The sequence below is a fragment of the Beta vulgaris genome, chromosome 5 (genome assembly GCF_026745355.1).
Source record: "Beta vulgaris subsp. vulgaris cultivar EL10 chromosome 5, EL10.2, whole genome shotgun sequence".
Classification (NCBI taxonomy): Eukaryota; Viridiplantae; Streptophyta; class Magnoliopsida; order Caryophyllales; family Amaranthaceae; genus Beta; species Beta vulgaris.
Window position 1 is genome coordinate 45,591,123 of NC_079206.1, and position 11,938 is coordinate 45,603,060.

The 11,938-nt window shown below is 36.3% G+C and overlaps 1 protein-coding gene across 1 annotated transcript; it reads left to right on the plus strand.

The window, feature by feature from the left end:
- Window positions 1–470: 470 nt before the first annotated feature.
- LOC104893532 (uncharacterized) lies at window positions 471–1,220 on the plus strand. The gene is made up of 2 exons (XM_010679646.2): window positions 471–806; window positions 897–1,220. Exons 1-2 carry the CDS (start codon window positions 471–473, stop codon window positions 1,218–1,220), a joined length of 660 nt encoding a protein of 219 aa, XP_010677948.2.
- The last annotated feature ends 10,718 nt before the right edge of the window (window positions 1,221–11,938 follow it).

Sequence of the window (11,938 nt, forward strand, 5' to 3'; positions counted from 1 at the left end):
TCTCCATGTTACTGTTATCTGGGAGTATGTCGAAGCCGGAGGATGTTTGGCATAAGACTTGGAGGTTACTATCTGATGACATTCTGTACAAGCAGCGCGGTATTCAGAAAAATAAAGGTACACAACTACAAACATCCTGATAATATTTACTATATATATTCTTAACAAATGTGCATATTTAGTATAAGTTACTGCTGTGTAATTTTAATTTATGTTTTCACAAAACTATAGTTAACAAACGATCAAATTGAAGCATTTGCGTTGGTGGAGATTGAAACCATGCTCCAAAGTAATGGCAGCAGCTTGCGTAGATTTAGTGAGATGCCGTTTCCGGATGAACTAATCATGTTTGAAGGACAAAACAAGCTTATTGCAGATGAGCTTTCTTACGACATAGAGGAAATGACGTTGGAACACGATAAATTGTATAAGGGTCTAACTGATGAGCAGTCCATCATTTATCGAGAGTAATGGATGTTGTGTCGAGTCAAGAAGGAGGTGTCTTTTTCTTCTACAGCTACAGAGGGACCGGAAAAACATATGTCTGGAAGACATTATGTTATACAGTAAGGAAGATGGGGGAAATTGTATTGCCTGTAGCTTCGAGTGGAATTGCTTCTCTCCTCCTTCCACGGGGAAGAACGGCGCATTCGAGATTTGGTATCCCTTTGAATGTAACTGAGAATTCTACATGTGCCGGAATTCGTCCTGGGTCGGATTTAGCTGATCTTCTCATCAAGACAAAACTTATTATATGGGATGAAGCGCCCATGATGCATAAGTACTGTTCAAAGCACTTGATAGAAGTTTGAGGGACATAACGAGGTTAGTTGATAGGAGAAACATGCATCGACCATTTGGGGGTAAAGTTATGGTGTTTTGGTGATCTACGTCAGATATTACCAGTTGTACCAAAGGGAACGAGGCAAGATATCGTGTTTGCTACCGTTAATTCGTCTTACTTGTGGGATTCGTGTAAGGTCCTAACACTTACTCGCAATATGAGACTTCAATCAGGTTCTTCTAAATCTTCTGCTGATGAACTGCGAGAATTTTCGGAGTGGATACTAAGCGTAGGAGACGGTAAGGCCGGAGGTCCTAATGATGGCGAAGCCGTAATTGAGGTTGCAAAAGATATTCTTATAGATCCAGGCCTCGATCCAATTTCAGCAATTGTTGATAGCACTTATCCAAACCTACATGACCATTTGGGAAGCTAAATATTTCCAAGAAAGAGCAATTTTGGCGCCTACGAATGAGATAGTGGAGATAGTCAATGATCATGTTCTATCTACCATTCACGAGAAGAGAAAGTGTATTTGAGTTCGGAGCTATAAGCAAAAGAAGAGGGTAACTTCGGAGTACATGAAATGTACTCCACTGAATTCCTCAATACGTTAAGATGCTCTGGTCTCCCGAATCATAGCATACGATTAAAGGTTGGTGCGCCAGTTATGCTGCTAAGGAATATTGATCAAACATCTGGGTTATGTAATGGCACGAGGTTAGTCGTTAAACATTTAGGCAATCGTGTTATTGAAGCAACTGTTATTTCTGGAAGTAATGTCGGAGAAAAGGTATTTATCCCAAGAATGACACTCACCTCGTCTGACTCGACTAAATTTCCTATCAGATTTCAGAGACGTCAGTTTCCTTTAATGGTTTGTTTTGCTATGACTATAAATAAAAGTCAAGGACAATCATTGTCCCATGTAGGTCTGTATCTCCGAGACCTGTTTTCAGCCATGGTCAATTTTATGTTGCCGTGTCCAGAGTTACGAGCAAAAAAGGTCTCAAGATCCTCCCCTTTGATAAAGAACACGGTGTGCGTACAAGTACAACAAATGTAGTTTACAAGGAAGTGTTTGCAAACATATAGTTGAGTTAAACACTTTTTTTTATTTGTACTTTCTGTTCATTACCACAATTACATGTAGAATCCGTGAAATTTTATAATTCATTTCGTCTTAAGTATGTGACTTAATTTAATTATGTTATAAAGGAGTTAAGGGTACAAAGAGGACCCAAACTATCAGGTTTTTCACCATTCAAGACCTACAACTATTTTTTTCACCCTTTGGGACCTGATGACAAGAATCCGGCAAGTTAACTCAACGTTAACTCAACTGAGGTTAATTAGAGCCATAAAAAAGCAAAATTAAATTGAAAAAGTAACCGTTGGAATTTTTGGAACTTTAGTTCCTGAAATACAGTTGAACACCTCCCACTATAAAAACAAACCCAAAAAAAAGCAGGGGAATGTTCTTATGTCCCAAAAAAATATATTTACAACCCAAAAAATCAGAAAACTCGCAAAACTCCATTGGTGAGGCTCTTGAATCTTCAAAACTCCATCTGCAAAGAAAATGTATTTCAGTGAGGTGCTTTGTGATTGTGGCAGAGTAGCAAAGAAAAGAGTTTCTAAAACTATGAGAAATCCTTTTATGAGGTTTTATTATATGTGAAAATTATAAAGAACAAGAAGGGGTTGTCAATTCTTTGAGTGGATTGACAGTCCTCATCCTCTTGAAATAAGGGATGAGATGGTAGGTTTCATTAGAAGCAAGATGGAAGTAGAAGATGAAGTGGAAGATATAAAGAAGAAGCTAAGAAAATGTAGGATTGTTGTGGCAGTGTTAGTCTTTGGAATTTTCTTTTTGCTACTGAAAATGTAATTTTATGTAATTAAGGGAAAGAAAATGCTTACATTGTATTAGAATAATTGTGTTGCTCCATAGTACAATGATCCAATTTTACCCATATTGGTTGTTGTACTTGTGTTGCTTAACCTTGTATGACTTTCATTGAACTGCAAGATATAAACACATTAGATTCTAGAATTTGCAACTGTGAATGAATAAAAAATGTAGTTACAGAAATTGCATTACATTTGGTTGGCTTTGAAATCCTGAATGTGATTGTACATTTGGTGGAGTTGCAGTTGCTTGGGAGGGTGCCTTAGGTGCTGTAGGAACATGACACCTTCTCTTGTTGTGTCCCTCCTCTCTACAATTGCTGCACCTCATTGTAACCCCCTTCTTGGACAATCTGTTACCAACTACCTCCCCAACAGATGGCTTTCTCTTCACAGTAGGTCCGTTATGTAGTTTTTTGACAGCATGTGCAAGTATTGGGTTATAGGATGATTGAGGCCACTGTTGTGGTCCATTCAATGGCTCTAATGGAAACAAGTATGCCTTGAGATATGTGTCTTTTGAGAAGTAATGTGACACATAGTGCTCAGGGGCTTCCTTTGCTTTCCCATATTGCAGCTACTGCATGGTTGCAAGGCACTCCACTGAGTTGCCAAGCATTGCAGCTGCATGTTTTGTCAAGCAAACTTACCACAAACCTAGTTTGTGTTAAACCCTCCCTAACCCCATATGAAAAGTGACCATCCCAAAAGGCTAGCCAACCCCTTGCATCCATCTTTGACTTCTCCAGTTTACTTTTGATCCTAGGGCAAATATGAATTTCTTTATTAGCTATGTAATCCCTTTTTTTTGTGAAGCCTCTCCATCAACCCTTCTCTAATATCCTCAAGCATTGTGATTATTGGTTTATGCCTAGATGACAGAATATATGAATTGAAAACCTCATTCATATTGTTGTCAATAGAGTCACAATGAGGAGTGGTTGTGAAGTAAGCTCTCACCCATTTTTTTTGGTTTGTCTTTCTTAAATCAGCTTCTGCCTCCTTGGAAATGTCAGCAAATAGTGACATATTCTTCTCAAACTCAGCTTCAGTTGTGCTTTCGGCTATTTTCCAAAAGGCTCTTCTGTATTGCACACCCCCACCAAATACCTGCCTAAAGTTGCAGTACACATGTCTAGCACAACATCTAGTATCTGCTCTAGGCCATACAAGAGAAACAGCTTTTAAAAGACCTTTTTGTTGATCAGACATTATAGTGTAGCCTAAACCATCTACTGTTTCAAGATCATCAGCCAATAGTTGCAAAAACCAGCTCCAACTTTCAGTGTCCTCAACTTCAACACAAGCCCAAGCTATTGAAACATTTGATTGTTTCCATCTCTACCAACTGCCACAAGAAGCTGCCCACCAAAAGGTCCTTTTAAGAAGCAGCCATCAATACCAAAGAAGGGCCTACATCCAGCCAGAAATCCCTTCTTAATGGCATCAAAGCAAATGTACAATCTCTCAAAGACACCACTATTCATCTTAAACTTAATAGTGTTTCTAGGGTTGGACCTCTTAATCTCTGCAGCATATCTGTAGAGTAAGCCATATTGTTCCTTGTACTCACCAAGTATTAGGGCTTGGGCCTTCCTCCTTGCCTTCAATGCAAGCCATAATGATGCCTTCATCCTTTTTCAGCCCATAGTGTGTCAACTATTTCTTGGCACTTCATATAAGGGTTGATCTTGAACTTCTGTTGATATAGTTTAGCAATCCATGAAGCCTAATTTCTTTACAACTGCTAACCTACCACAGTTATGTTGAGGGACCAATGTCTTCACAACTAACTGAGCCTTCCCTTTAACAACAGATGCATAAACATAGAATGGACACTTATCTGCTTTGCATCTCACTCCAATTTTCTTTGCATCATTCTTTGGATAATAAGTGTCCCTCCCAATGTTCATGCAGTAGTTAGTAATTGCACCCCTGAACTCAATTGCATCTTCAAATTCTTGTCCTAAGTAGAATGGACACTCTTGCTCAACAGTTAAAACTTCAGAGAGGACAGTTGCTTTCCTCTTGTTTATCTTCCTATCATGACCTGGTTGTGGCAAAAGGTAACCACAATCACCTTCACCATCTGAGTTATGGGGGCTGTCAAAGTCGGAACTCTCACCCTCATAATCTGAGTCTCCTTATGAACATTTCCTAGCTGCTAACCTACTCAGTGAATCAATCTCTTCTTCATAGGATTTTTCTCTCCTTTTGTCTTCTTGCAATTGTTCTCTTGCTTCTCTAACTTCATCATCTTCATTATCAGAACCCTCTTCATCATAGTCAATGTCATCACTACCACTACTATAATGTGACAGAGGCTCAAACCATATTGCCAACAATTACATCCTTACAAGTATTGCTAACACTTTTCTTGAGTTAAACATTCTACTTCACCCTCATCATGTTCTGTGAATATATCAAGCATCTTGAACTCATATAACAAGCTTATAAACATCCCAAATGTGGTGCCATCATAACCTAGGAACCTAATGCCTTTATGGAGTTCTTTTAATGGATCACAATAGTGCAGCTTACAATGTTGTTATACCCTAATGAGTTAATCAAACCCTTAAGGTAACTTGGATCAAAATCAGTAGGCAGATCATTAATCAACTTACATTACCCCCCATATAACAGAAGCTTGGCTTTTCAACCCACTTTCCACCATGGTGGATGACAAGACACATTGGTATATCCATATTTCTGTAATGGGTATTTAAAAAATGACAATCAATACACATTGAAAAACATGTTCATAACTTAATAATAAAAACACCATCAGATTTCCAATAAACTTCCATTAAACTCATTCCATTCAAAAAGAAGTCACATTACATATCAATTCACTTACTCTTGGAAATGGATTCTTACAATTACAAAAGGATTCCATTTCCATCATTAAGTGCAAATCAGCAAGAAATCAACACTACATACACTAAATCAGGGCTATCTTTCACCAAAAAACAACAAGAAGCCCTATACTACCAACCCAAATCCCTGCTACAACAACCAAATAACCCAAAAAAATACCTAAATGTACTACTTGCAAGCAGGGGACTTGAACCAATCACTCATAATCTTCATCCATGAAAAAATCACCATCATAATCAGCCAACCAATCATACAAATAAGCAGAATTGTTGTGAATTATGTCCCAGCATATCCAATTGCGGAAACGGTTAGCCCAAATTGCAGCCCTTTCCGGGATCCACCACTTCCAATTCCACATATCCCTCCAATCCCTACATACAAGTGACACTACCCCCTTGTCACGTCTGTTGAGCCTTGGGAACACATGCATAGTCATTATCTCACTCATGAACAACACTGGGTGGGGAGCTTCAGTTTCTTCTGCCATTTTTTCCTTTCAAAAATAACATCTAAAGTTAAATAATGACTACATAAAAAAAAAACCTAACACCGCCATCCCTAGTTCCTAGTACCTAAGAATTTGCAAAAAGTTGGCTACGGTTTTTTCATTTTACCGCTTCTTTTATTCTTTAAGTTTAGTCTTTAGATAAGGTTATACAAATTAAATTTACAGCTTAAGTAAGTTCATATAAGGGCCTAGTTATTTCAAATAAGGATTAGTAGCTTCAATGCATGCAATCCTTCAATCTCATTTAATGGGACAAAACCTCATTAGTATAGGCTCTCTGTCTTTTGGGGGTTACAAACGGGCATTTAATTGAAAGTTCAACTAAACCTTAAGATATAGGAAGATATCACTATTGAACCAAAGTTGTTCTATTATCTCCCTTTTCCATAGTAGATCAAACCTTCTTGTAACACCCCGATAATTCTCCCTTTTCAGAAATACCTTTTTCGATATAAAACATAGAGAATTATCCAAGCATTATCGCCCATGTGATAACGTATCGGCTTATTTAGAATTTTGCAGCGGAAAACATATAACTAAACTTCATACTTTAATATAATAAATAAGTACTTAAAGCTAAACACATTATAAATGTCTACTTCAAAACCAAACTTAATATAATATGTTCCTACTAAAGTAATAGGTATAACAATTTGTTACACAAGTTCTTCATTACCAGATCCCAATGATGCAACATCTACAAACATGTAGATGTCAATGGTCTAAAGAATCTGCTCATCAAAATGGGTCATCACAGGATCAATAAGTCAAAGTCATGATCAACAATCACAAACAAAGCCCATAAATGTACTAGATCGATCCCCAATATTCGATGAGTTACTTGAAGGTCGAGGCCCATAAATCCAATACACTGTAAATGGAAGCATGTACAATATAGAATACTAGTATTATCTTGCAGATAGTGTTCATCCTGAGTGGCCAGTTTTCGTCAAATCCATCCCTCGAGCGAATATGCTAGCCGAGAAAAGAAAACTATTTTCTCGATATCAAGAAGGTGCATGTAACACCCCGATAATTCTCTTTTTTCCAAAATACCTTTTCCATATAAAACTTAGAGAATTACCAACGAATTATCGCCAATGTGATAACGTATCGGCTTATTCAAAATTTTGCAGTGGAAAACATATAACTAAACTTCATACTTTAAATATAATAAATAACAAATTACTTAAAACCAACACAATATAAATGTCAACTTTAAAACCAAACTTAATAATATGTTCCTGCTAAAGCAATAAATAAAACAATCTGCTACACGTGCTCTCCATTCCCAGATCTCATGATGCAACATCTGCAAACCTGTAGATGTCAATGCTCTAAAGAATCTGCTCACCAAAATGGGTCATAATAGGATCAATAAGGCAAAGCCATGATCAACATACACAAACAAAGCACGTAATCAACAAAGTTGAGTACTACATAGTAATACGTAAACATTCCTAACATGATACTAATAAATAATAAGCATAGATAAATAATAATATAACAATCTAACATTCTGTATATAAATTTTACTGAACTAAACTTTAACCATCTTTTTATTACTTTAATGAAATAGTTATTGGACCGAGTTATCCTACTAAAACATGCCTTCACCTAGGAAGATGGAATACGGGCGTGACTCCATATTCCAGAATGACCTGCAATATCGATGAACCTTTGAAAAAGAGGAACGGTTATCAATCCGTTTCCCAGAAAAAGTCATGGCACGCTCACCGTGAATCCCAACTCCTGATTGTCCAACTTCAGACGTGCACCAGTCTAAAATTTATTACTATCCAAGTTAAACTTTACGTGATTTGCAATTTATTACTTGCTATGACACACAAGTAACACAGACATATATAACCAAACATTCACAATTGAACTTCCTTTTTATCTTAGGATTAAATAAGTGATCATACATCTTACAACCCAAGATTAATACCTTTTTATTCCAATCTTTCTTATTTGTTGAACCTAGTTAACAACTAATTTACCTTTCAAAGGCATAAATTATAAACTTACCAAATAAGGCCCACAGTCCTCATAAAATAGTGAAAATAATATAAAGGAACACATGATTCAACGTGATCCAACTCACAAATATATTAATTCCCCTATGTGAATTAATAAATAAAGTTCCCCAACCAACATGCTTGCATCAATGATCCATAGAAACATGATAGTCAACTCATAATCAAATCTCAAAATCAACATGTTCGTACACAGGCATAAAACATGTAATTATAATCCAATCATAATAGAAATCACATATGAATTTACAAAGTTTATATACATGATACTACAACTTTTCCTTCCTTAAATCATAATACTAGATCACATAACACATAGGTATGTACGTACCTTGTGTAAACAAATTGGTAGGCCACCTTTAATCACCTTCAATCACCTTAAAAATCGCCTACTAAATAATCTCCGCCTAAAACAACTGATATAATTCAAAGTCAATACTCCAAATAAATTCCAGCAACTTTAAAATACTTTAAATCCCTTTTAAAAAATATTTAAAAGTTATTTTTACCATTAAAACTTCAATTACTTATTTTTCCTACCATAATACTACTATACTAGTCATTACAATTCATAAAACTCCATTATTAACACCCTTTCTAAAATTCCAGCAACTTATAAAATATTAAAACTCTCTTTAAACATACTCAAATTCATAAGTTAAATCAATTTCATAGTTATTTATAATATGCTACTATGATTTTCCAATCTTTAACAGTCTAAAATTCATGCTTTGATAATTAAAACTCAATCTAAATATAATAATCAAATCTGAAATTTTATTCTTTCAATATATAATTATATATTCATCATTAAAATAGTAGATTAAAGTTATTAATCATAATTAGTACTAAAACAAAACATAAAAACATAATCTTTAATCAAAACATGAGGAGGAAGAAAAGAATTAAACCAACAAGTCAAAGGAAGAAAGGAGGCAAGGGGTGCCGATAATGGAGAGCAGCACCGACAGCAGCAAATAGGCAGCGACAAGGGAGGATTTTTGATGTTTGTGACGTTTCTTGGCGAAGAAGAAAGAAAATTAGAAGAGAAGAAAAAAAACGTGAAAGGAGAAGAGAGAGAAAGAAAGGTCGGCTACCTTGGGATTTGTAAGTAGAGAGAAAATCTTGTGTGGGTAAAATAATTGGGTTTAAGGTATTTATAAGTAGGTTTTTCCTTTTGGTCTTAGGAAAAGGTAATTGGGTTTCAATAGAGTTTTATGATGAATAGGATTGATGATTTAGAACTCCTAACATCAATAGAAATCATTTTCCTAATCCACTTAGAATTTGGATTCCTCAAGCCCATTTAACTTCTTTTCCAAATCCAATTAGTATTTCAAACATTTTTCAAAGCATGCCTTAATAAATACTCCCTCCGTTTCCTAAAGATCTTCCCACTTACTGTTCCTACAGATACGAAGGTAAATCAAGTTGTGTGGGGCATGGTGTGAGTAAAGTAGGAGAGAGAAAGGGGTTAAGATAAATAAAAAATAAAAAGGGGTTAAAGTAGGAGAGAGAAAGGGAGTAAAATTGAATTAATAATGTAATGGTGGACCATATGATAGTGACATGAGAGGGTAAATAGGAAAATTTGTTTTGCCAAATAAGGAATAAAGCAAAAGAGGGAAGATCTTTTGGAAACACTCTTAAACGGAAAGAGGGAAGATCTATAGGAAACGGAGGGAGTATATTTTAACTTCCTTAAATCTTTAAAATAATTTCTTTGACTTTCAAAATGGTCAACCTTCCTTATATAAATAAATCATTTCAAACTAAATTATGTTTATATATAAATATATAAATACTAAAATATATTTATAAAATTCATAAATTTACGGGGGATTACAGTCTACCCCTCTTAAAAGAAGTTTCGTCCCGAAACTTGACACGAAAAACTAACACATTTTCAAAAGTTTGAAACTCATCTTTCATTTGAGAAATATTGTGCCACTCACGTGCACACTTTTACCAACTTAAAACAATTGTGTTACTCATTAACACGTTCTCTTATGCGGAGCTATTTATTTTGCATCAATATGTGCAAATCGCCACAATAAGCATAAAAATAGGAAAAAAATCTCATATAAATAGCCAAAAAGCGCGAAATTCTATCGCATTCTATCCCCCTTAAAGAAAACATATTACGCCCTCGTAACTCACCTCAAGGAACAAGTCTGGATATTTCTTCTTCATTTCATCTTCGGCTTCCCACGTTGCCTCTTCAGACTCGTGGTTAGACCAAAGTACTTTCACGATATGGACGTCCTTATTGCGTGTACTACGCACCTTCCTGTCAAGAATCTTGACATGTCTTTCCTCATATGTGAGGCTACTATCAATCTGAATCCATTCAGGCTCTAGGACATGACGCTCATAAGGAATATATCGCTTTGAGTTGGGAAATGTGGAACACATCATGCATCTTCTCAAACTCGATTGGCAATGCCAACCTCTAGGTTAATTTCCCAATTTGCTCCGAAATCTCATAGGGGCCTACATATTTAGCACTTAACTTGCCCTTTTTCCCAAATCTCATGACGCCCTTAGTGGGTGATACTTTCAAGAACACCTTATCACCTATTGAAAACTCATCCTAGCATCATTTCAAGTCGGCATAACTCTTTTGCCTATCTTCCGCAGCTTGAACTCTAGCCTGGATCAGTTTAACATTCTTGATGGTTTCCTCAATAAATTATGTCCCCAAGACTATATTTTCACTAAAATCATTCCAACAAATGGTACTTCTACACTTTCATCCATATAATGTCTCAGCAGGTGCCATCTTAATGCTCGTATGACATCTATTGTTGTAAGAAAACTCAATCAGTTCTATTGGTCCTTCCAACTACCTTGGAAATCAATAGCACATGCTCTCAAAATATCCTCCATGGTTTGGTTAGTCCTCTCAGTATGACCATCGGTCGCAAGGTGAAAGGTTGTACTCATCTTCAATGTTATCTCAAGATTGAATTAGACCTTTTCCAAAATTTCAAAAGAAACCTCGAATCATGATCATAAATGATATCCCTTAGAACCCCATGCAGTCTCACTACATTCCTAATGTACGTCTTTGCAAGTTGCTTCTTTTGCCATGTCTCCTTAATGGGTATAAACACGACGGACTTTGTCAATCTATCCACAATAACCCAAATAGTATCATTACCACTCCTCGTTCTAGGCAAAGCAGTCACAAAGTCCATAGAAATAGAATCCTACTTCCATCCAGGAACCTCTAAGGATTGAACCTTCCCCATGGGTCTCTTATGATCTATCTTCACCTTATAACAGGTTAGGCACTTAGACACATATTCAGCTACCTCTTGCTTCATATTTGGCCACCAATAGATACCATTAAGGTCTTTATACAACTTGTCACCCCCAGGGTGCACATATGGAGTATTATGCCCCTCATCCATAAGACGTCTCTTAAGGTCATTACATTTTTGTGTCCTACGACCTAAGTACAGTTCACACCACCTCCCCTTAAATCTCAGACTTCCATCATCCTGAATCTTAAAGTCGACTTCCTTACCTTGCATCATTTTCTCCTTACTCTTATCTAGGTACTCATCCCCAACTTAACCTTCTTTGATCTCGTCGAAAACTGACAACCCCAAAGATAAATCACTCAATCTTGCCTCACTTTCCTCAAGATTTTACTTTCCTAGGCTCGGCCTTTCATATCTCGACACAATTCCTCATGGACTATCAAGGCACTCATGTTGTGACTCAATTTTCTAATCAAGGCATAAACAACCACATGTGCTTTACACTCATGATACTGGATGTCTAGGTCATAATCCTTAATCAACTCCAGCCATC